At 35.2% G+C, this 27,543-nt stretch overlaps 1 protein-coding gene across 5 annotated transcripts in view; it reads right to left on the bottom strand.

The window, feature by feature from the left end:
* Window positions 1-11,209: 11,209 nt before the first annotated feature.
* The window catches only part of LOC141393866 (uncharacterized), an 84,642-nt gene continuing 68,308 nt past the window's right edge, over window positions 11,210-27,543 (bottom strand). Inside the window, exons 1-5 of one of the 5 annotated variants that reach the window (XM_073967458.1) lie at window positions 22,128-22,208; window positions 17,624-17,662; window positions 16,721-17,062; window positions 12,608-13,504; window positions 11,210-12,549 (exon numbers count right to left, since the gene is read on the bottom strand). In XM_073967458.1, the coding sequence (XP_073823559.1) occupies window positions 12,783-13,504; window positions 16,721-17,062; window positions 17,624-17,636 (1,077 nt within the window). In that variant the 5' untranslated portion in view covers window positions 17,637-17,662; window positions 22,128-22,208 and the 3' untranslated portion in view covers window positions 11,210-12,549; window positions 12,608-12,782. The other 4 variants (XM_073967459.1, XM_073967461.1, XM_073967460.1 and 1 more) reach the window with 4 other exon arrangements.

The following is a 27,543-nucleotide window of genomic DNA, read 5'->3' on the forward strand; positions in this document are numbered from 1 at the left end:
AAAAAAAAAAAAAAAATTTCAGCATGAGCCAGGCTGGGATTCGAACCTGGGTCTCCGACAACTGAGTGTCAAGGTTGCCGGCGTCTTAGCGTTCTAAGCCACCATCAACTTGTCAAAACTTTAGTAGACAATAATTGATGATCAAAAAATAAAATCTTCTGATATAGAAGAGCAATTACTAATGATGTAGGAATAAAACTTACCATAGTATTTGTGAACATTGAAAAATGGGATTACCAAAGCAGGACTATAGGAAAAGTTTGGAGTTTCAATTAACTGACATAATTTCGCATATACATTTATCTAATGAAGTTCGATATATATACCAGTTACCAAGCTTTGCCTTCGTCTGCCACAAAAACAACATCCTAATACACCTGAAGATCGGATTTACCACCCGTGAAACGTAGTGTAATGGTTGGATGCGTGGGACTTCGGTAGACTCCTAATTTTTCAATGTATCTCTAAGGCCTAACAGCTCAACTCGAAAGAGAATTAATTAAATATCACTATAAATGGCCTTCGCCTTAATAAGGCAAAAATAAAAAAAAAAAAAACCATATGATTTGGTAAGTAATGGCCCCGGCACATACGGTCCGTTGTGCGTTGCGTCACGCGTTGAAAACAACAACCACATGAAATATGTTTAAGTGATGCCAAGTTTGTCCTTGAGTTTTTCATGTGGTTGTTGTAACGCAACGCCATGGTACAATAAGAAAGGTAGATGCATCGGCGAATTGCTACAACAACGCAACTTTTTTTGTAATGTAAACTGTAAAAATTTTCGCCAAATGGTCTCTTGTTGTCTCTTTTTATCGCTTGTGTTTGTCTATAAAGTGTAGACATGCTATCTCTTACTTACCGAATCATATGGTTTTTTGTTTTGATTTTTCATGGCGAATTCATAGTTTTTTGACGTTTTAGATTCGATCAGCTGGGATGAGGCATCTACCTTTCTAATTGTACCATGCGCAACGCTCAACGCGCCGTATGTGCCGCGGCCTTAAGAGATAGAATGTATAGAATGTGTTCGCTTTATAGACAAACATATGCGATAAAAAGAGACAACAAGAGACCATTTGGCGAAAATGTTGAAATTTTACATTACAAAAAAAGTTGCTTTGTTGTAGCAATTCGCCTATGTTTCTACCAAAGTAATTGTACCATGGAACAATCTTAAAACGTCTAATTTCATGAAATTATAATTAATTTAATAATCTAGCTATGTATATGTACATAAGGAGAATAGTTCATGTTTATATTATAGCCTTTTGTAGGATTAACCTTCTTTATGAATTGACATTTGAAACCCAGTGGGTTTGTTAAAACCATGGTATAAGTAAAGAGGTAGATTTAAATGAAAAAAATCTATAGAACCCTTGTTTTTCCTGAATTCCTAAAACTTCAAAATTATGCAACAAGTGGGTTTGTTTACAACACCAATTTTGAGCATTTTATAAAAATCGCGAAAAATGAATGAAGGACCAATGTTTCTCCGCATAATCAAGCTGTGGATATGGTAAAATGTTTGTTTCAATGATAACCTGACGAATTATTTCCATACAAATGTTCCAAAAATAATTTTAAAAATCATTGAATTCGATTGTTTTTAAAATTGTTTGACATATTATTCAAACACCACACACACATACACAGTTTGTGTATATTGTTTTGAAGTTTTAGGAATACTCGAATGAAAAAATTTAAATTGACATAAAGCTTTGGCTAACCTTTCTTATTAAACCATGGTTAAAACTGGTTGTATATAAACCTAATATTAGATTAGATTTCAAACTTTGATTGATATCATATCAATTGATATCATGGTACAAATACACAGGTAGCCGCATCGCCAATTGTTGGCAACATAAGATGTCAAAATTTGACATCAATTCAATGCAGTTGACACATTATGTTACCATCAGATGGCATGATAATGCTACCTGTATTATTGTACCATGATTGATATCTAGCATGGTACAATCATACAGGTAGCATTATCATGCCAGCTGATGGTAACATAATAGCTCTGTTCCAGAACTAAAAAGTTTTTACAATTTTTACCGCTTTTACACATTTTGCGTTCCCGTACACAAAATTTATATGAAAATCGTTTACGACTTTTACAACTTTTACGACTTTTACCACTTCATAAAGTACGGGAACAGGCCAAATATGTCAATTGCAATGAATTGATGTAAAATTTTGACATCTTATGTTACCAACAATTGCCGATGCGGCTACCTGTGTATTTGTACCATGATATCTAGCGAAGTCCTACATACACATGAACCGCTATGTCGGAGTTTACACACACAAATTACTCGGGAAAATTGAGTTGTTGGAGAATAGGGGATAGGAAATAGAGCTGGTAGACCATCGATATTCCCAACATTAAGCGTGGTATACACCATCAGTTTTGACTGTCGATTTTTCGGATATATCAATAACTGTCAAACTGTCCAGCAATACCAAAATATTTTGTGGTTGCCTGATGAATGACAATATTGAACGGCCACACTGGCAAGCAACCGATTATTTGAGCAAAATAATCAGTCAAAACTGCGACCTCAAGCTGAAAACAAATCCAACGTTTGAGTAAAGTTTTGTGTTGGGCGTTGAAAAAAAAAAAAACAACAACAGGGCGACGCCGACACCAAAGTCCAGCGTTGATATGTTTGCGGCATATATTTCAAATGAATTTGAATTTTTCGACATCATGCCGAACAGTGTATAATAGCCTGACAGACGGCAGTCTTATGCCAAGTTTACACTTGCGCTCCAAAATCCACTGGATTTCCCGAAATCCTGAAATACACCCCGATGTTTACACTTATTTTTTGTTGATTTCAAACATATCATAATGATAAAGGTAGATGCATATGCTGATCGAACATGAATTTTCAAAACAATTTATTGTAAATTGACTTAATCGTCAAAAATATACGATAATATAGAACTTTACAACTTTATTTGGAAAATTATCGTAAAATTATCTATATATCGTATTAATTGTGTATAGTACTAACAAATGAAAAAATAAAAAATTATTTTATCGTTGAGACATCATAATAATAAATTTTGATAGATAAAAGTTTTGCTCAGATCCTGCAAAATATTAGTACTTGCAGTACTTTTTCCATTTAGTGCTAAAAATGCGTTCCCGTACTCCGAAATCTAGCAAGACTTGCACTTCTCTTTAAACAAAAATAGCGCCGAATAACACCCTCTTCTCCTGTTTTCTGTCATAAAATTTTGGCCTAGTAGAAACTAGCAGCAAGCATTTTCATATGTTCATTGGTATCTAATATTATAGCTGATACGTTGATTTTGACATTTCTGCTTGAGTTTTTGCAATTTCCGTCATTTTTCCGTTCCCGTATTTTTTACGAAATTTGTATGGGGAAGCAATTTTTGAGAATTCGGTCTATTTTCTAACATTACCATTAAAAAAGTACGGGAACACAATGAAAAATAGCATTGTAACAATGTAATTTAATATTTTTTTAACATTGTTTACAAATTTTGATATTAACATTTTTTGTTCCAACAATTCGCACATCTACCTTGTTTATTGTGATACGTGAAAAGTGTTGCAACTTTTGGTACTTTTTTAGGCAAAAGCAAGGTTGTATATCATGTGTACTGTGATTTCGATGTTGATTTCGCTGAAATCACGAAATGAGATGATTTCATTTTTGTATGCGAAATCATGATAAATTTTGCTTGATTCCGCGCGAAATCACGAAACGCCTTCGAAATCACGAAACGACGCCGAATATAAACCAAGCATTAATTTGCATTAACAGCCTTAATTCAAATTAATTTGAACATTATTCCCATTTTAAATGCACAAAATCGAATTGAATTTATAATGAATTTAGCAATTTCAATATGGCAATGCTGTTAAAAATCAATTGTCTTTTGTCAAATTTCCATGTTTAAGAAAATAAAAAAGGAAAACAAATCAGCAATTTTCGCGTTTCTTCAAAATAAGTAGTGGTCTTTCGCGAATAGAATAGCAGCTAATCGTTTCTCGCGCCTTCTATCGAATCTATTTTTCAAATTTTTATTTTCACAAAAATTTTAATTACCCACCATACCAATTCTACCTTCCTCAAATGTTTTTTAAAGTTTTGCAATATTTTTATAATATTAAAAAAACTCAAAAATATCGCGAAAAAAATTAAATTTATTTTTGCTTCGTCCTGGTGAAAAAATCAAAGGTAGAATGTGTATTTGTTTCGCATATTTGGCGAACTTTTGTAAAGCTTTATGAAATGGTCAGCTGGGTACAAACAAACAACACAAACAGCTGTTTCATAAATACAGATACTATCGTCTGTCAGGGTAAAAAATTAATTCAAATTAGTAAATTTTTAATGCAAATTAACTCTGCCGTCTGTCTAGGGTATAAACGGCCAAAACGACACAAAACTTTACCCTAACGTTGGATGTGTTTTCAGCTTCAAGTGAGAATACGAACCTGTAGTGGGATTCTGTAACTCATTTTTGCTGTTATCGATAATTGTCGGTAAAATTAAAATGCTTATAATTTCGATAATTAACGAAAATTTTCGGTAAGTTAACGATGAATAAAAAGTTGTCGCTAGCCTCTACCGACACAAACAGTGATGCCAACTTTTCTTTATGTTTTTAGTCATAATTTTGCGATTTAATTTTACCGATTTTTGTCGGTAACAGCAAAAATGAGTTACAGAATCCCACTACAGCTCTCTTTTATAACACACACACTTCAACAGTCAGGATGATCACAATGGACCACAAGGTCTCCGAGTGGAGTAGCTGTCAGCACGGCAGTTACGCATCCTAAACCTAACCTAAGCTCTCTTTTGATGTTGTAACTTGCTTCTCTGATATAAGTATGTATCAAATAAATAATGTAACAAATAAGTATGGTAAGATACTAGATTTAGTACTTGTGAATAATACTCTAAATTTTGATATTTCGAGAATTCATCATGTAACTATTCCTGAAGATTACCATCATCCCTCACTTTGTATACAATTGATTTATAACTTCCCAGCTAAATAAATTGGAAGTAGTGCAATGTGGACTAGTTCTGTCACGGCATGTTCAACATGAACTTTGTTTGTTTTGAGATGTTTTCATATCATTTTGTATCACATTTTTTTATCAAATAAAAAAGGACATATATATATATATATATATATATATATATATATATATATATATATATATATATATATATATATGTTTTGATGCAGTTCAAACGGAGTCGTGAAAAAGGCACTCCAGTCCTCACATTTTAACCGCATTTGGATGCAATCCAATGAATCACATCCACTTGTCACATTTTAACAACATCCGGATGCAGTTCAGCGGAGTCGTGAAAAAGGCACTCCAATTCCTCGCAATTTACCAGCATCCGGATGCAGTCCAAAGAGTCGTGAAAAAGGCACTCCGTTCGCTACATTTTATTAGCAGTTGTTAGAGATCCCTACATGTACATAAATCAGTTTGTACATCTCTACAGGCAGCAGCATACATTTTACAAACATTTGTTATGCCGGGCATACACTATGGGCATGCAGGACTGCAACCGATGAAACCTTGTGTAAGTGTGTGATTGAATAGTGTGTGGCATTCCTTCAATCCATATTGCAAAAATGATGAATTTTCCTCCAGAACTCGATTTTGGGTTGAATTTTTCCAATTTTCTTAATTTCCTCACAAATAATATTTGTTGTTTTCAAAAATTGTTTTTTGGTTACTTGGAAAATAAACAAACTTCATCGGATTGAAAGGGGTTCATTTACAAAATCAAAACTATTTTGATTTCAATCCTGCCAAAACTACTCCCAAATACATTGACAAAAACTTCAAAATTTACTAATACTATTACAAATGCTGTCGTGCATGCCCATAGTGTATGCCCGGCATTAATACCATGGTACAATTAGAACGGTAGATGCCTCAGCCCATGGTACAATAAGAAAGGTAGATGCATCGGCGAATTGCTACAACAAAGCAACTTTTTTTGTAATGTAAACTGTCAAAATGTTCGCCAAATGGTCTCTTGTTGTCTCTTTTTATCGCTTGTGTTTGTCTATAAAGTGTAGATATGCTATCTCTTACTTACCGAATCATATGGTTTTTTGTTTTGATTTTTCATGGGAAATTCCTAGTTTTTTGACGTTTTAGGCTATGTTTACATTTACGAAATCCACTCGATTTCAACTGTCAACTCCTTTGCGTATACGGCAAATGAAAACTCATCTGAAATCGAGTGGATTTCATTTGACGTTTGAGCAATGGAATTGACAGTTGAAATCGAGGGGATTTCGTAAATGTAAACATAGTGTTAGATTCGATCAGCTGGGCCGAGGCATCTACCTTTTTAATTGTACCATGAACTGGTTATATATAAACCTAATATTATGCTTGGTTTACATTTACGAAATCCACTCGATTTCAACTGTCAAATCCATAGGTTAAACCATGGTACAATAAAGTGGAGGTAGGCCAGGTATGAAAATCACTGAGAAATGTCACCCTGCAGCCATGGCTTAAAACGTCAAATGGCATGGTACAATAATAATGGTAGATGTACCTGCATAGCTATCCCGTATTACAAAAACATATGGAACTTAGAGCTTCACTTTTTATATGTTAAAAGTGCCATATAGTGTAAAAACATTTCTTTAGCTAGGCTCCAGAATATTTTCGTTGGAAAAGTGTTCCAAAAATAGCAAAAGTTCTTCCCAAACTTATGACAGTGAAAAAATGTCATTCACTTTTTTTCTACTTGACAAGTTTGGCTAATCTGACATCGAGATTGCTGGCATCCGATTTGCAGATAAATGTCAGCAGAATTTTTACAAAAATTTTAATTTTTACATTCCCGTACTTTTGGAACAAATTTAAATTAATATCAATATTTGATAAATCTTTCATTCGTAAGTTTTGCTAAAAAAATCAACAATTTTATTTTGCCACGCGAATACACATTTTTTGTCCTTGTTTTCAATTTTAGGATATAGTGTTACAGCAGAAGTTTTTTGTTAGAACAATTCAGCGATACATCTACCTTTATGATTGCATAATGTCAAAAACAGTACACAATGTCAACCCTGCTTTTGACAGTTTAGGCCATAAAAAGAAAAAAATTGTAATCAGCTGTTAGCTGTGGCCTACCTTTACTTTATTCTACCATGGGTTAAACGTCAAATGAAATCCAGATGAGATTTCATTTGACGTTTGAGCTATGGAATTGACAGTTGAAATCGAGTGGATTTCGTAAATGTAAACTTAGCATTATAGTGCGGTTACACTAAAGTTTTTTGCCGGGTTAATAGCTCATTTAGACTAGCCATAAATCCTCGACTGGATTTAATAAATCTAGTACAAATCTGATTGCATTTAGATATACATTTTGAAGGATTTAAATGGCAATCAGCTGATTCTTGTTCATAGCGCAATTACCAAGGTAGATGCCTCAGCCCATCTGATCGAATTTGAAACGTCAAAAGAATTTGTTGTAAATTGAATTCGTCTCAAAAAACATACGTCAAATTACAAATTTATTGTTTAATACTGAAAATGTTAGCACATTATGCTACTAATGCTAACTAAAGAGCAAATAAAAATTATTTTATCACAGTTTGCCCATCTAAAATAAATAAACGAATTATTTTATCGTTTAGACATCATAAATATTAGTCTTGGTTGATTAAAATCAACTTTGTACATCAAAACAAATTAATTTTTTCCGCCTTGTTTACAAATGTTTACATTTTAAATTATTTTTAGTGTAGCAATTCACCGATGCATCTACCTTGTTTCTTGTGCCAGCTTGCAACTTTTAGTATTTTCTAGCAACATGTTGCAAAAAACAGAGTTGTATACGAGGATTTATGCCAGATTTAAAACAAATCCACTCAATAGGAGGATTTATTTTTGTATGGGAAATCTGGTAGATTTTGGCTAGATTTAGCAAATAAAACCTGATAATGGGCTAAATCCGGCTAATGGTGTCATATCTAAATGGCATATAACCCACTTTATTAGGATTTATTGCTTAATCTGGTCAAATCTGACCAGATTTGCCATACAAAAATTAAATCCTCTCACGACTGGGTTTATTTTAAATCCGGCACAAATCCACCAAAAATACAGTGTTGTATTCGGTATTTGTGCAAAAAAATCCAACTCTACTCAAAAAGTACCAAAAGTTGCAACTGTTTTTGCAACAGAGTTTGTCGTGTTTTACACGTTTACGATTGGTCGCATGAGATTTTATGGAGTTAATAAATCTAAAGTTATTTGAAAATCATAAAATTATTTATTTTTTTACATTAGACACTTTTTTAACGAAAAGTACGCTTGATACAATGATACAAAAATGTATCCCTGTGTGTAAAATATACTAATATGAGCAAAGAGGGGACGATATCTCATACGAGAAATTGCAAAAGTGTAAAACACGACTTTATTAGTTATTTTGTATGTATACGTAAACAAACGTCAGCTGACAGTTTATATCCTCGAAAAGCTAAGTGTAACCAGCAAAGATTAACCCACTGGATCTATTAAACCCAGTGGGTTAACCTTCAATAGTGTAACCGGGGTATTAGATTAGATTTCAAACTTTGATTGATATCATATCAATTGATATCTAGCAAAGACATAAATACAACAAGATAAGACATTTTTTTTGCTATCATTCTTCAGTGAGTGGCTTTTGAATTTAACATAATGTTATGTTACGATATGATGAAATAACATTTTTTTCTTTTATACATTTTTACGTATTTAACCGAATTTACCGATCCAATTGACATGGAATTATTCTTGAATAGATCCTTGAATTCATAAATTTCGTTTCTGATACCATTACATGAAATGTTCCTCCTTGGTTACGATTTTGAATTAACTGCAACCTGTTAAGGATAATGTTTCTATACATAGTTTCGTACACATTTTTTGTTGCATGCATTTTGTCTAGTCTTATTTGTTCTATGTCATTGTATCTAGCGAAGTCCTACATACCATGGTACAAATACACAGGTAATCGCATCGGCAATTGTTGGTAACATAAGCTGTCAAATTTTGACATCAATTCAATGCAGTTGACACATTATCTTACCATCAGCTGGCATGATAATGCTACCTGTATTATTGTACCATGCTACATACACATCATGGTACAATAATACAGGTAGCATTATCAAGCCAGCTGATGGTAACATAATGTGTCAATTGCATTGAATTGATGTCAAATTTTGACATCTTATGTTACCAACAATTGCCGATGCGGCTACCTGTGTATTTGTACCATGATACACATGAACCGCTATGACGGAGTTTACACACACAAATTACTCGGGAAAATTGAGTTGTTGGATAATAGGGGATAGCAAATAGAGCATCGATATTCCCAACATTAAGCGTGGTATACACCATCAGTTTTGACTGTCGATTTTTCGGATATATCAATAACTGTCAAACTGTCCAGCAATACCAAAATATTTTGTGGTTGCCTGATGAATGACAATATTGAACGGCCACACTGGCAAGCAACCGATTATTTGAGCAAAATAATCAGTCAAAACTGCGACCTCAAGCTGAAAACAAATCCAACGTTTGAGTAAAGTTTTGTGTTGGGCGTTGAAAAAAATAACAACAACAACAGGGCGACGCCGACACCCAAAGTCCAGCGTTGATATGTTTGCGGCATATATTTCAAATGAATTTGAATTTTCCGACATCATGCCGAACAGTGTATAAACGGCCAAAACGACACAAAACTTTACCCAAACGTTGGATGTGTTTTCAGCTTCAAGTGAGAATACGAACCAGCTCTCTTTTACAACACACACACTTCAACAGTCAGGATGATCACAATGGACCACAAGGTCTCCGAGTGGAGTAGCTGCCAGCACGGCAGTTACGCATCCTAAACCTAACCTAACCTAAGCTTTCTTTTGATGTTGTAACTTGCTTCTCTGATATAAGTATGTATCAAATAAATAATGTAACAAATAAGTATGGTAAGATACTAGATTTAGTACTTGTGAATAATACTCTAAATTTTGAGATTTCGAGAATTCATCATGTAACTATTCCTGAAGATTACCATCATCGCGCACTTTGTATACAATCGATTTATAACTTCCCAGCAAAATAAATTGGAAGTAGTGCAATGTGGACTAGTTCTGTCACGGCATGTTTTGATGCAGTTCAAACGGAGTCGTGAAAAAGGCACTCCAGTCCTCACATTTTAACCGCATTTGGATGCAATCCAATGAATCACATCCACTTGTCACATTTTAACAACATCCGGATGCAGTTCAGCGGAGTCGTGAAAAAGGCACTCCAATTCCTCGCAATTTACCAGCATCCGGATGCAGTCCAAAGAGTCGTGAAAAAGGCACTCCGTTCGCTACATTTTATTAGCAGTTGTTAGAGATCCCTACATGTACATAAATCAGTTTGTACATCTCTACAGGCAGCGGCATACATTTTACAAACATTTGTTAATACCATGGTACAATTAGAAAGGTAGATGCCTCAGCCCAGCTGATCGAATCTAAAACGTCAAAAAACTAGGAATTCGCCATGAAAAATCAAAACAAAAAACCATATGATTTGGTAAGTATGAGATAGCATGTGTTCACTTTATAGACAAACACAAGCGATAAAAAGAGATCATTTGGCGAAAATTTTGACATTTTACATAAAAAAAGAGTTGCTTTCATGGTACCATGGTACAATTACTTAGGTAGATGCCTCAGCCCAGCTGATCGAATCTAAAACGTCAAAAAACTAGGAATTCGCCTTGAAAAATCAAAACAAAAAACCATATGATTCGGTAAATAAGAGATAGCATGTGTTCACTTCACTGTACAAACACAAGCGACAAAAAGAGACAACAAGAAACCATTGGGCGAAAATTTTGACAGTTTACATTACAAAAAAAGTTTCTTTGTTGTAGCAATTCGCCGATGTTTCTACCTAAGTAATTGTACCATGGTTGCTTTGTTGTAGCAATTCGCCGTTGTTTCTACCTTTTTAATTGTACCATGGTTAATACAAACTAAGAGGTAGCTTACACTATCTATCAATGTCATATGACACGAAATAAAAACATTCCATATCTACCACGCAGGCTTGGATTAAATGGAGAGCGGAGGAAACACGCATGTTTGCGATTGAATTCAATGGAGCATTTTCATAATTTGTGTTAATGCCAGAGGGTCAGTTAAAATGCAGTGCCAAAGGGTCAGTTAAAATGCAGTGCAATGGAGTGCCTCTTTCAGTAGTCACGCTCTTGTAAAAATCATGAGTGAAAATGCATAATTTGATGCACTTCCAGATCACTTGTACATATCATTTAACTGCCTCTTTGGAGGCAAACTTTTTGCTGGGTCCCCAATTTCAACGCGACTAACTTCTAGAACATTCAAATCTGTTTTCAACTTTAAGAAAACTAACTTTCAAAAACTGAATCTTCTCATTACTACCACAGAATGGTCCTCTTTGATTCACTGTAATAATCAATTTGACCTGTTAATAAATTTTATGACGTACTGAATAATTTTCTTAATGAACGTGTACCAAAAGTTAGAACAAATTCTTCTAATAAATTGTCGTGGATTACATCCGAATTTTCCGCTCTAAAAAAAATCTAAAAATAGACTTTCAAAAAATTAAAATAGTCTGGATCTACTATAGATTATTAAAATTATTCCATTGCTAGATCAAAGCATGCCTTTGTTTAACTTCCCAGCTAAAATCTTGTTAATATTTTGTTCTTTTTAATACTTTATTTTAATATTATTGCTCTGTTCCAGAACCTGCATGAAGCTACTACTTTTTACTACGAAAACTTTTTTTTCTTTATGTTATCGGAAAAAATAGTACAAATTAGTAGATTCTTGCAGTTCTGGAACAGACCATATGTCTTGTCTAGTTTAAGTGGTGTTTACACTATCTATCAATGGCATATGACATGAGATTTTCCATCGTTATACAGTCGTTGTCCTTACGCCATTTACTGTTTGCGTCCAAATCAACAGAAATGTAACGAAATTACGCCTCCAAATTGTCTGTTGTTTTTATTTCGTGTCATATGACATTGATGGCTAGTGTAAACACCACTTTACTAACTAGAATAGTATAGGTTAAGATATTTTCTGTAATATAGACTGCTTTTAAGGCTTGGATCAAGGTAATTTGCCTTGGCTTGGATATAAAAATAATGTGAAATAAATTGAATTTCAAAGAATGATAAACTTTAAAATAAACCTAAAATTCATTTGGATTTTTTTTTTAAAATACTGTCTTGGATATAAAAGTATGAAAAATAAAATAAACAGAAAATTAATTTGGAGTTTTCAAACTAAGAATCAAACACTAACCACTATTATGTTGAGGGGCCGAAATTATCGTAAAAGCATCGGGAATATTGCCATTAAAACTTTCCAACAATTTAGTTAACCAGTCATCTTCATTGTTGAAACCCATTAACAGCATGGAATGTACAGAATTATTGATGCGTTCATCTAAAATAAAGATATTAAATATTATGGGTTCAAAAGTTATGCTACTCTTCAAACTTACCAGGATGATAAACAGATATGGTGGCTGGCGCTTTCTTTTTCACATGTTTTGCTGGCAGTGAAATTGAAAATATTCAAACTATTTAATGTTGTTGGTATTGTTGCTATGGCATTTGCAGAGGTTGTAGTGACAGATGATATTGCTTTGCTGTCCTGGAAGAATGGATTATTTAATTTTAAAAAGGGTTTTGAAACTCTTTTGTTGCATTCATTTTCGTTATCTTTTTCTTTGGCTCTCCATTATTTTCAGTTGATTTAGAGGAATGTGTTGCAGTATTTAATACATTCATGTATTTTAATGTATCATTGCCCTGATGAGTAGTATTTCCTGGTTCACGTAGATTAGTAGCAGATCGATGTGTAACCACCTCGACACTACCCTCAACAACTTCACCCGAAAGAGCTTCATGTATAACTTTGTTTGCAATTTCAGATGATTTCTCTTGGACTCTTTGTATTGCAACATTTGCGGCTTCATCTAATGGTTTCAAAATTAAATCATGATCAATTGTTTTCTCTGGAATTTTAGTATTGGTAGTGACACTATCAGTTCTGTTATTTGATGTGCCATCTCCAGTTGTTGTCTTTTCCTTTTGTTCGCAATCAATTGTCATAGAATCGGATTCCTTGGTTGCCAAAGTTTCATGTATAACTTTGTCTTCAATTATTGCTTCCTTTACAGAAATTTCATAGACATTTTGTCCCCCCGTATATGTAGTAGATCCCAAGGTTATCTTGCAATTGGAGTCTTGATTAACATTTGCTGTTGGAATTTTAGTAGTACCTGCCGCGGTTTCTTCTACTTTCCCAAAGTCCTTAACTAAATTATTCATCATGTCATATAAATGAGTTAAGAAACTTTGATGAACATGATCACTTTCCTTGGCCTTTTCACCATCTACATTGGATGAATTATATATATGAAATTGTTTTTAGAGTAGCTATGATATTTAGGTGGATTCTTTGTAATTATATAAATTGGCCTCAAAATTGGCTTCAATTGCAAAGCAAATAAATAAAATAAAAAACAAGTAAGAACGGCGTTAAGTTCGGCCGGGCCGAACTTGTTATACCCTCCACCACAAGTTGTATTGAAGTAAAATGGAATAATTAGTTTCCTTTCGTGTATGAAGAAGACTTAATACTAAATTTCAGCAATTTTGGTAAAACAATGTGAGGCACCATTCTATGGGGGCTATTTCAAAACGTCGATCTATACAGACAAATTTCTGACGGAAAGTTTTTAGGCTCAAAGAAGACTAAATACCAAATTTCCTATATTTCTGTAAGAGAATCAAGAAGTACACACTTTTATATCACATTGGAGACTAAATACCAAATTTCAGCCATTTTATGTGGAATATTAAAGACACAACATTCAAAATACGAAAAATCGGGAGATACCTTTCCATGGGGGCTATATATGGGCGTGGACCGATACTGACAAATGTAAAGGGGAAGTTTGAGTACCCCCAACGAAGTCTAAATACCAAGTTTCAGACATTTCGGTAGAATATTCAGGTCACAACGTTCAAAATACCGAAAATCGGGAGGTACCGTTCTATGGGGGCTATATGAAGGCATGGACCGATACCGACAATGTTCCGGGGGGAATGTTTTATACCACCAACGTAGACTAAGTACCAAATTTCAGCCATTTCGGTGTGATAATGTAGCTAAAACCTTAAAAATACCGAAAATCGGGAGGTACCGTTCTATGGGGGCTATATGAAAGTGTGGACCGATACCGACAAAATTCTGGGGGAAAGTTTTATACCCCTAAAGAAGACTACGTACCAAGTTTCAGCCATTTTGGTAGGATAATGAAGCTAAAACCTTAAAAATACCGAATATCGGGAGGTACCGTTCTATGGGGGCTATATGAAGGTGTGGACCGATACCGACAAAATTCTGGGGGAAAGTTTTATACCACTAAAGAAGACTACGTACCAAATTTCAGCCATTTTGGTAGGATAATGAAGCTAAAACCTTAAAAATACCGAAAATCGGGAGGTACCGTTCTATGGGGGCTATATGAAGGTGTGGACCGATACCGACAAAATTCTGGGGAAAAGTTTAATACCCCTAAAGAAGACTACGTACCAAATTTCAGCCATTTTGGTAGGATAATGAAGCTAAAACCTTAAAAATACCGAAAATCGGGAGGTACCGTTCTATGGTGGCTATATGAAGGTGTGGACCGATACCGACAAAATTCTGGGGAAAAGTTTAATACCCCTAAAGAAGACTACGTACCAAATTTCAGCCATTTTGGTAGGATAATGAAGCTAAAACCTTAAAAATACCGAAAATCGGGAGTTACCGTTCTATGGGGGCTATATGAAGGTGTGGACCGATACCGACAAAATTCTGGGGGAGAGTTTTATACACCTAAAGAAGACTACGTACCAAATTTCAGCCATTTTGGTAGGATAATGAAGCTAAAACCTTAAAAATACCGAAAATCGGGAGGTACCGTTCTATGGGGGCTATATCAAAACGTGGACCGATATATCCCATTTTCAATACCAACCATCCTGCAAGTAATAAAAACTTCTGTACCAAATTTTGACTCTCTATCTTTTAAATTGCGAGCTGTATCTTGATTTCAACAGACAGACAGACGGACGGACGGACGGACGGACAGACGGACATGGTCAAATCGACATAGAATTTTATGCTGATCAATAATATATATACTTTATAGGGTCTCCGACGAATATTTCGATGTGTTACAAACGGAATGACAAATTTAATTATACCCTCCATATGGTGGAGGGTATAAAAATAAAAAATTCAAAAATCTTCGGAAAAAATATGCGCACAATAACTCTTGAAGGGAGTGACTGATGTAATCCATACTCTGCACTAGAGTTGTGTAGTTCCGGAACGAACTAGTTCCAAGGAACTATTCCGAACAAGGAACTATTGGAACTATATCCAGCTCTTGAACCATTAATTTATATAGTTCCCTTCGTTTTTCTAGTTCCTTCAATATAACGCCTACGTCGATCTTAGGTTGTTTCTGTTTGTTCGCTGCAATTTATTTATTTTTATGTCAATTCATCCACCAAACCATGAAAAAATGTCGGTCTCGGAACTATTTGGAACGAAGGAAACAAAAAGAGCGACGAAAGAGAAGGATTAGTTGAACTATTTCAATCTCGGAACTATTTGGAGCGCAAAGAACGATGAAAGAGAAAAATTCGTTGAACCATTTCGGTCTCGGAACTATTTGGAATGAAAGGAACGATGAAAGAGAAAGATTCGTTGAAATATATCGGTCTAGGAACTAGTTCCTTTTGGGAAAATGAACTAACTAGATCGATCCGTTCCGGGAACTAGATTGCCCAACTCTACTCTGCACATCCTAATATATCTACCAGATATAGATCAGGTTCGAATTATGGACTATATTTGGGCACTCCTTTGGCTACCTCCCACACAAAATTTCGGATAAGTTCACTTTAAGACCTGCTCTCGAATCACTTTGATTTTTGTTGAAGCGATTTGCATTCGCTACCTCCATTACGACGGTAAAAGTTTTTTCAGGAGCAGGTCCCATATTTCTTGGGAAAACATCCCGAAAGGTGTAAAAAGCCTTATGTCATCATATGTGGCCCTGGAACTGTTCTACCGATTTGGTGCAACATTTGGTCTTCGTCATATTTCATAAAAAATTTAGTTTCTTGGGGCAATACCGGTTCCCAACTTCCGGAACTTCTCCCCAATATTTAAAAAATGTCACTAAAATGTTAGGACGATATCACTTGAATGGTGCAACCAATTTGGTCCAAACTTTGGATCTCCTAATATTTTGTCAAAATTTAGTTTAACTTCTAAAATGGCCCATATCGGTCCTCCCTAAGGGTACCTCCCCCACAAAAGTTCAACATTTGTGTTAATTCCTAATCCACATTTTTGTCGGCAAGTTCAAATGTTGAAAAAGGGCCATCCGTAGATGAAAGTTTCAATTCACATTGGCTGAGGGTATACCTCTGTCGGCAGAGCCGACTGACACTTTTTTACTTGTTTATTTCTAATTTGTATGGTAGTTTAATTTAAAAATAATATTTAAAAAAATATTTTTATTCACTTGCTTCTTTAAACTTACCAATCCAATAATAACGTAGTTTATGACTGTGCAGCTGCTTGAGATCGTTGCGTAGGTAAGACGACATGTTGTATTTGTCAAAATATCTAGTGTCAAAATATCTAGTAAATTTTGTTCCATTCAACAAGTTGTAGATAATCTTAATAAATTTAGGCTCTTCGGAATCATATTTAGTATCTTTTTGGCGAGGGATTTTTGGTGTTGGTTGAGGTGGAAGGTCCATTTGAGTGATTGAAGACTTCTTTAGACTAACATATACTTGGGAATATTCAGAGCATACCATTTCAAGAAGGGCGTGGCAATCATATAAATCGACTATATCGATTTTATCACCATAATCATCTAAAAGGAAATGAAATACAGTTAGGTTAAGGCATATTTGGACTTAATAGCATGTTTATATTATAGATTTTTACAGCGTTAACGCTTATGTGGATTTAGTTGAAGCATACACAATGGAATTGACATTTGAAACCCAGTGGGTTGATTATATCCATTTATATGTAAAAGAACAATGGGTTTTAGTTTTTTTTTTAATTTTTGCTACGTTAGATATTGCTGCGCTGATTACGGGAATGCATTTTTCGTGCGCTGATTATGTGATGCATATCGTGACTGGTTATTTGACCCGAAAGTCTTGGTACAAAAATCGAATTACTGCAGATATCTCGGAAACTATGGACTTCCGCTGGGAGGCCTTAAACATTTTGAAAAGTCTTCAGGTTTGCCCGCTATACAAGGTCTTTTTTTGGTATGGTATAAGTCCTTCAAGTAACCAAGTATTGAATATGCATTGTTATCAGCTTTCTAACGAAATCAAATTGACCTATATCGGTTGAAATAACACAAATTAGGGCAGCAACATCAACATATTTGTTGTAAATTTGAGGAAATAATTTTTACCACATGTACACATAGCCCAGGAAGTCTGCGTTCACCTCACTACTTTTCAAAAATGATACTAAAACATTAGTAAATGAGAACAGTTTTTCCTTTATAAATATTTTATTGGCACTCTTTAGTACCAGAATAAAAAGAAATATTCCAGAAAATATATTACTATTAGGAAGATAAGATACATTTGAGCCCCAAAAAGTCTGCGTTCACTTCGTATGTTGTAATAATACCGTCAGTTTTTTTTAAAATTTTTTGCAGTTTCCTCCCTTTTTAATCAATATTGTCCCAACTGGTCATTTTATGATCTAGTCTGCACAAATAACTTAAAAAAGTAATTTATTTCAAGAATGGAAAACAAGGGCAAAGAAATTAGCATTTATAAAAGAAAAATTTTAGGTAAATAATGGAAAAAGCTTTCGAAATATTGGTGAAACTGAGAGAACAGAGAGTGATAATTAACTAAAAACAAAACGGAATTTTTAAGTCAAAATCCTAATCTGGACGGTCAATGCACAGATTTGGACGGTCAAAATATTATCAGAACGGGAGAAGCGCAACATAATTACTATAGTTAAAATAAACCGTCCAATAACTACTTCGAAAATTGTTGAAAATGTGAAAGTGACACACAAAAAAGTATTTGTGCAGAAACCACCAGAAAAGTATTGCATAAAGCTGGATATCACGATAGAGCCGCACGGCGAAAAACATACATATCACTAGTGAACAGGCAGAAGCGTATTGAATTTGCTAATGAATACATAAACAAGCCTCCAAACATGTTCTGTGTATTTGCAATGAAAGGACTTCAAATTGTTTGGAGAAAAGCTGGAACAGCGCTTGAAAAACAAAATCTTTTTTTGCACTGTAAAACATGGTGGGGGTGTTGTTATGGTTTGGGGTGTATAGCAGCTTCTGGAGTGTGCCAACTTATATTTATTGAATCGACAATGGACAAGTATGGTTACCTAAACATCATGAAATACAATTTGAACCCAAATGCAGAAGAACTTGTCTTAGGTACGAAATTTTTGGTTGCAACAAGATAACGATTCAAAGCATACCGCTGAGATTGTAAGACTTTGGCTTCTATATAATGTCCAGATCTGCGTTTTGACGTACAAATTCCGGTTTGTTTATAGTTAATTATCGCTCTCTGTATGGACTAGTGTGCTCTATCTACAGTTTCACCAATATTTCAATAGCAGGAACAACTCTAGCTTAGTAAAAACTCTCCGATTTTTTTGAAAAATTTTCCAGAGGTAGATATTGTTGCGCTGATCACGGAAATGTATAATTTTCTTGGGGGACGGACCCGGTTACCCGGTTATTGGACCCGAAAGTCCGGGTACAAAACCCGGGTTGGACCCGGCTCTACTGAACCGCGACTGCTACAAAATGAGTATCATTGGAAAGCAATTTGGAAATACCTATCCAAGAAGTGGTCAAATGATGGGGTTATTTTCAAGTGATATATACCCAGCAAAAAAAGTCCTCCCAAAATCATGGGTTTTGTAAGGGATTTTTTGGAAGCCGTAACTACTCGCAAACCACCTTTCTTCCCCATTATTTTTACAAGGGCATGTCGCACTCAGTTTGTAGTTATTTTATGACCACTAGAATAGCTAGTTATTCTGTGGCCACTAGAAGTTGAAAAGTAAGTTGAAAAAAATTCTATTTTTAGAACAGTTGATGTGGAGATTTTTTTATTTCAACACACTTCTTACTTTCATTTTACTTTATTTTAATTCGCTGTCTGCCCGAATTGAACCCACGAACCCTCTGATTTCTGGCCGAAGACACTACACACTGTGCCACGCACACGAACATTAAGGGATGCTTAAGAACTTAAATGTGCAGTGCACATGTGCACCACGAACTGTTATTTTTTAATTAAAAAAAACTCGCGTGCCGACAGTGAGCGTTGAACACACAACCCTAGGATTTATAGTCGGACACACACTCACTGTGCCACCGTCCTCATTACTTAGTGAGGAGCAAAGTAAGTAGGTTTGCTTTGTAATTTTTTTAAGAAGTATCCCATTACTTTTCAGATTACTTGTAATGGGAAAAGAAGCTTGTTTACATTACTTTGTAATGGGCTACGTAATGACTACCGGATCCAAATTTTTGCTGGGTATATGGTCAGGTGATATAACCCAAAAATTGATTTTTGGACCCGGATTTTTCCATAAAACCCTCAAAAAGTCGAAAATGGGTCCATTATGGGAGACCGCTTAATGTATGTCAGATTATAGCTCGCACGTTAACCTTTCCAAAATGGTGCTATATGTTGTAATACCTTCTCTGGATCCAGAGATATGGCCCTTAGAATCTTCAGAACTCGTAGAACTGTAGCAATCGGTTCAGTAGAGCAGGGTCCAACCAGGGTTTTGTACCCGGACTTTCGGGTCCAATAACCGGGTCCGTCCCCTAAGAAAATTATATTTATATATATATATATATATATATATATATATATATATCGTCTGCTCCGTCGGAAAAGGTCGTAAGTCCACTTTTTTTGGAAATCGCGTTTTTGTTACAGGATGATAGTACAAGTCAAAACACGTCGTATGATACAAAGAAAATGGTAGTATGTCGCGTTTTTCTATACGTTTTGCCCTTGTCGGAAAAGGTCGTAAGTCCACAAAACGTACAAATTTGAGTTCGAAAAGGTCGTAAGTCCACAGGAAATCGTATACTTTAAAAGAATACTACAACTAATGTAGTTCAGATATAATGTTTAACGTCATCCATGGTTGGGGTACAATGTAAAGAACTAGCCTACACCTTTGGATGATAATCGGATGATATTTGGTGGACCCTGTGGACCAAACTTTTGAACAAAAATGTGATAATTTTTATATTGCAACGAAAATTTACATTTGAAATCTATTTTCCTCTATAAGCGCACTGATTATGAAAGATGGACTTCTGGCTTTTCATTGATACCAATTAGGATGCTGTATGTGTACAAATGCCTAACATATTGAAAAATTTGTAAAAAAAAAATCATAATTTTTACTGTTTTTTCTGTCGTATATCTTACTTAACTTTATCAACTGGTAATTTGTGGTTTCTCTAGGGACATTTATTCACAAAACGAGATTAGTTTGTATTCTGAATTCAATAAATACCTTCTAACGGACGGGTAAGTGCAATGTTTATATTATTAAATGATTCTAAAATAATAATTGATTGAAATGTTATTAAACTAAGAAGACATCATGATTTTTGCTAACAAAGAGCAGTATGAATTTGGAATGGAATTAGACGATGGTGTCATGGGTCTAGTTCTCTATGCTTTTCACGGTGATTCTGAAAGCTCTGATAATAAACTTCCTAAACGCAGGAAGACATTACATGCTGCAGATTCTACATGGTTTGCAGACAAAAACAAAAGATGCAGTGAGTTGGGGCAGAAATACTTGGGAAGAAAAAACGACACTATTTGGGATTACAATGTAGCTAAGAAACCACGTACATTAACGAAATTAATCATGAAATTTAATTGAAGGAAAAGGTCGTAAGGCACAAATACAAGGTCGTAAGTACAACGTGTCATGTTTTATATTAAATATTAGCTGAACCGGTCCACATTGCTGGCCCTTGAAACAGTTTATGTTACCTTTTCTTATGTCAATTAAATTATTTTGCATCGCAAATTAGTTCGGATATGCAAGTGAATATCAATAACAAGTAAGAACGTCGTTAAATTCGGCCAGGCCGAACTTGTTATACCCTCCACCATGAGTTGTATTGAATTTTACTTCAATTAGTTTCCTTTCGTTTATGAAGTATACTAAATACCAAATTTCAGCAATTTCGGTAAAACAATGTGGCTAACCTTTAAACTACCGAAATTCGGGAGGCACCGTTCTATGGGGCTATGTGAAGGCGTGGACCTATATAGACAAATTTATGGGAGAAAGTTTTATAGCCGAAACGAAAAATAAATACCAAATTTCAGCCATTTCGGAGGAATATTGAGGCCACACCTTCAAAATACCGGAAATCGGGAGGTATATGAAGGCGTCAATACCAAACATCCTAGAAGTAATAGAAACTTCTATACCCAATCACGAAGATCTATCTTAAAAATTGCGAGCTGTATCTTAATTTCAAAAGACGGACAGACGGTAATGGTTATACCGACTTAGAATTTTACTCTGGTCGGGTCTTATTGCTAAAATATATACCCAAGATTGGGGAAACGGAATCGTTCGTAAGTTTTATATATAGCGCATTTAAAAAACAGGGCACAGGTGTAACCCGCTCCTCCGAAATTCAACTAAATATATAGCTTACTTCCACCAAGGGACATCCCTGTGCATAATCTGAAAATTACATGGAATAAGTACTTAGGGTCGGAGATTCAACAACCGTTGCCTCGCAAATTAATTTTCTGACCGATACTTTTATAACTTTTGCAAAAAAAGCGTTTTTTAAAAATAGGGCCTGCCCCCACCCCCTCCGAAATTCAAAAAATATAAAGCCTATTTGTCACCTCGGTTGTTCCTTGTATATTCTCTGAAATTTTCAAAAACATCGGTTTAGCCGTTTTTGAGTCTATGCGGAACATACAAACATACACACATTGTCTTTTATATATTAGATTTCACACAAAAGTTTTGGTCCATTAAACCCGCTAATAATTATCTCATCTATTAGAAATGAAAGGCTGGTTTCCACAATTTAATTTACAATATAATAGGGCTTTATTAATTAATTTAGCGGGAGACTTTAAAACTTGATGAAAGGAACAACTGATCAGACAAGAAGAATAAGAGGAATGAGAAAAAGGCAATACATAAATATAATACAGTGTTGCCGTGTACAAAGGTAATTCATAGAGTTACCATACTACTAATATAACAAAGTGGGAATTCAATACATTTAGTAGGTAGTATAAAATAATTGCTAATTTGAAATTGTAAATTCATTAGGAAAATTTCCAACATCATCACCATGTTAAATTGCAAGCTTATTCTTTGTCTTAAAATCAATTCATTCTTAAAATTTCGCGCCGATCGGAATATTACTGCGATCTACAGGACAGCTACAAAGTCGGGTAAAAATTGTGGGTTTGGTCCATTTCACACCTTTCGATCATAACTAACATCCAATGGGGTCACTTCTGGTCAGAACCCGACCTCTCCACAAAATTTCGTGATGATCGGTCCAAAATTGAGGTCTGGAGTTTTATTACAATTGTTAATGGATGGACGGACACACATTGCTAAATCGCTTTATCTCGTCAAGATATGAAAAATGGCAAGGGGAGGGGGTTTACGACGAATACTTCGCGATGTTACACGAATATTGAACAAAACAAGCTTATAATACCCTTTCCACATTGTTTTGTAAAGTATAAATATTTTATTTTAAAAACGTCCGTAAATTGTAGGAAAAGGTCGTAAGTCCCTACAAAAATACAAAACTGTACAAGGAAAAGGTCGTAAGTCCAAAGACATCCAATTATCTCCCAAACGCGACGGAATTGTATCAAACAAAGTACAGGTATTGAAGCGGAATAAATAAACGAAAAATACTGCCTTTACCATCATAATAAAATGTGTGTTCGTTTACTCAAAATTTGTACAAATTGTTACTGGATGTTGTTCGTTTACTCTACAGTACAATGCAAAAGACCTTAGCCGATTGCAAGAAGTTACTGAACTTGTACAAATTTGTACAAATTGTTGAGTAAACGAACACACCTAAAATCTTAAATACAGAAAGCGCTGGAATGTTTTTTCTTCCTCCTGAAAAATTTATTGAGAGGGACTTACGACCTTTTCCGACGGAGCAGACGATATATATATATTATATTTATAAAGGTTTTAGTGGTTTTAGTATCATTTTTGAAAAGTATTATGGTGAACGCAGACTTTCTGGTCTATGTGTATAAAACAACGTATCTCTACCGGGATTAAAAGCTTTCTCCTCCTATGGACAGGCGCAAATTTCGCCCACCAGGTTTTGTTCTCACACTTTCGGGTCAAATAAACGATTTCGTTCCCCAAGAAAATATGCATATGCGCATCTACATTGCCTATCTGGAGGCCAGTCGCCTCAGCAAATCAAATTCGGAACAAATTGAATACTCTACCAGCTGATGGAAAAAATCTGAAAATTTTTTTTAAATTGTAAGTTTTTTCTATGTAGCCGGCCTTCGGCCGGGAATTTAAGACTTTCTCCTATGGACAGCAGCCAATTTAGGGCACGAAAACAACATTTTTTTAATTTAAATTTTTTTTCTTACTTTAACAAGGGAATTTTCGGAACTTCAGGGGCCCATATCTCGGGAAACATGGACTTCCCCCAACAAACTTTACATTTTTGGAATCAGGACGTAAAGATCGCCTGTGGTAAAAATTTCCGCCTCAAATTCAGCCATTGACTTGATCATATGCACGAAATGATCCTTTCCTACTGATTTTGTTCAATATTGAACTTCATACTTACCAACCCAATAATAACCCAGCAAAATTTTATGGAAGTGGTTCCATGGGATGCCATGATTTCACTGGATCTTTTGCATTGGTTCAAATGAAGTCGTGAAAGATCCGATCTTTTCATCAGCATTTGAACCCATTCGAAGGAAGTCGTGAAAGATCCGATCGATCACTCAGAGCAAGCTGTGCGATAGAACAGTGATAGTGACACTTCATTTAGCAAAGCCCTTTGATATTGTCAAGCACCCTCGTTGTTTGATGTCATCGAGCAGACTACGCACCGTCCAAGTTTGAAACGTTGGATAATAAATTTTAAGTGTGGATGACAGTAGTACGTAAAAATTAGGATCAAGAAGTCCAAGTCCAAACGCTGCAGACGGCATTGATATCGTAACGTATCCCAGCAAAATGTTCGATGACAAATCATGAGTTGAATCATGGGTGCAAGTGACATGTCATAGGTGAAAATTTAGGTGAATCACCAATGAAATTTACAAGGGAGTGACACACACTTTCACCAATTCATTGTCATAGCATTTTGCACCAGTTCATTGTCATAGCATCTTGCACCAGTTCATCAACATAGCATCTTCCACCAGTTCATTGTCATGTCATTTTGTACCAGTTCATTGTCATAGCATCTTGCACCAATTCATTGTCATGGCTTCTTGCACCAGTTCATTGTCATGGCTTCTTGCACCAATGCTTTGGATCCGGTTTTTCGCAAATCAGAAATAAAATTTGCAATACAATTATGTAATTGGTTGAATTAATAAGAATACAATGAACAGATGTTATTTTTCTTTATTTTGTATAAAATTTTCAAAACTATATATTATATTAATCTGCAATTTGATATTTATCTCTTCCGATGGCTGCAAGATACTTCTTTCAACTTGGGGGTTCCGTTTTTCCAATATTCGATAAATTATGTGTCAATCTCTGAACCAAGCTCATCGTTTGGGAAATCTAGTATAAATTTGAATTCTGTTATTTTATTTCAAAAGAAAAAGCTTATCCTGTAATAGTTACCACGTTATGGTCTCTTTTATACTTATTTTACCGATCTCCTACTTTGCTTCTCTCACTTTGCATGCCATGCTTGTGATATCGTGATCTTTCCATTGGAGTTTTGTTCCCTCGGGTCGCATAACTTCAAATGGCTCGTATTCATATGCCGGTGGCATCTTTATCCATCCTGTTAACATGGCCCAACCAACCCAATAATTGCAGCTCGATATGTTTTACTATATCAGTGTTGGTCGGCTGGTGGAGCTCGTGGTTTATAGACCGGGTCTTTTCCATACTTCTTTTTAATATCCACAAAACGAAGCAGGTTTCCAAACAAAAAATATATTTTTCTTTTGTTTTATATCAATTTACATTGTATTTTTAATTAAAATATATAAATTCTGGCACCATCGATCACTTTAATCTGACTTTTATTTTAATTTTAACAATTACTTCAGCAAGTACACAATTATTCGGGTACATATTTGATAATTTATTGTGCTGGTAATTATCAATTTATTTAACCCAGATATGCCCACTGTCCTATATATAGGACACACAAAATTCTTGCTAATTTTATATTTTATGTTTATCAAAGTACCGTTTATTTTGGTGATATACTCAGTAAACATCTGTAGCTATTGGGATATTATGTGATTCCATTATTTTGAGCTACTATTTTTGAGTTTTGAGGTCTAGTTCATCGAAGTTGCCACCTATCGCTTAGTTTTTACAATGATTTGCGTTATGACCGATTAATTATTGGGTAGTTTTATAACGAAAACATACACGATGTGGAGCCTACTACGAAAAACCGTTAACTACATGCCGAAAAGGTGTCTTTGGACTATATGTCAAATGTTTTGTGTCCCATAACTCCCAGTTATATGATAAAACCCTGTGTCCAAAAGCGGCCTCAAAAACCACTTTTTTCAAGAATTTTTTAAAAAACATATAAACATACTGTTATTATTTCACATTTGCTTCTAAAATAATATAGAAATACTTTTAAAATGATCACGATCAAGCAATGGGCATATCTGGGTTAAACTCATGACAATATTATGACAAAGATCGGATCTTTCACCACTTCAAATTCACTCATGAAAATTCTATGAAAAAGATCGGATCTTTCACGACTTCAATTGCACTAATGAAAATTCGATGAAAAAGATCGGATCATTCACGACTTCAATTGCACTCATGAAAATTCGATGAAAAAGATCGGATCTTTCACGACTCCTTTCGCACTCATGCAAAACAACCAGTGAAATCATGATTTCACATGGAATCACTTCCATTTAATTTTGCTGGGATGCGAATGATTGTACTATCTTGGCGTCAGGTGCCTTCAATGACGACATTTGTGAAAGACTGAGCTCCTTTTTGTCTGATCTTACCATTTTTTCCACGCGAGGAATATGCAAATACCAGCCAATAAATCTGCGGCCTCTCTGTTCACTACCTGGGCGGCCGAGTTGGGAACAATAGAGTTGAATGTCATGGTCGATGATAGCAGAATTCAGGCCCAGGCAGCCAGGGGGTCTTCATAATCTAGAAAGAGAAGTCTAACGTTACAAGAGAGAACCTCTAGATCAAAAAGCCTTTCAACCAGGTTTAAATAGCATTCACACGAATGCAGTCGCAGATGCAGTAAACTGTTATCGTGTGAATGCGGTCCTTGGAGAACATCCACCATCTATCGCAGCTGAGAAGCGCCAGCTGTCAGGACAAACCAGAGTAGTTTTGGGTCAATACGCTCGGGATGGTGCAGCCGTCAAAATTCCTATAGGGCAAGTACTGATGACACCGTGGAAAACATCTGCCCAACATACAGCACAGGCCCCCACGACACACTGCTCCTTTTCAATTGCCCTACCAAACCATATAAATAGCGAAATAGCCACATTCTTACGACTGATAGACCAAGAGTCGGATTAAGCAGAAAAATGAGAATACAAACAAGTAAGAAAAGCGTTAAGTTCGGTCGGGCCGAACTTTTTATACCCTCCACCACAACCTTCAAAATACCGAAATTCGGAAGGTACCGTTCTATGGGGGCTATATGATGGCGTGAACCTATACCTACAAATTTCTGGGGGAACGTTTTATACGCCTAAAGAAGACTAAATACCAAATTTCACCCATCTCGGTGTGATAATGAGGCTAAAACGTTCAAAATATCGAAAATCGGGAGATATTGTATTATGGGGGCTATATCAATCAACACGTGGACCTATATAAACACTTTATGGTAGAAATGTTTCTTAGCCTCTGGAAACACAAAATACAAAGTTACAACCGATTCTTTGGTCAAATGGGTCTAATACATTCAAAATATATTAAAATGACGCGTACTTTATAAGGGGCCTTATGTGGGGGCTATACCAAAACGTGGACCAATATAACCCAACTTTGGTAGGAATGTTTTCTGGCCTCTGAAGACACAAAATA

The sequence above is a fragment of the Musca autumnalis genome, unplaced genomic scaffold, assembly GCF_047663935.1.
Source record: "Musca autumnalis isolate F117 unplaced genomic scaffold, ASM4766393v1 scaffold_2, whole genome shotgun sequence".
Classification (NCBI taxonomy): domain Eukaryota; kingdom Metazoa; phylum Arthropoda; class Insecta; order Diptera; family Muscidae; genus Musca; species Musca autumnalis.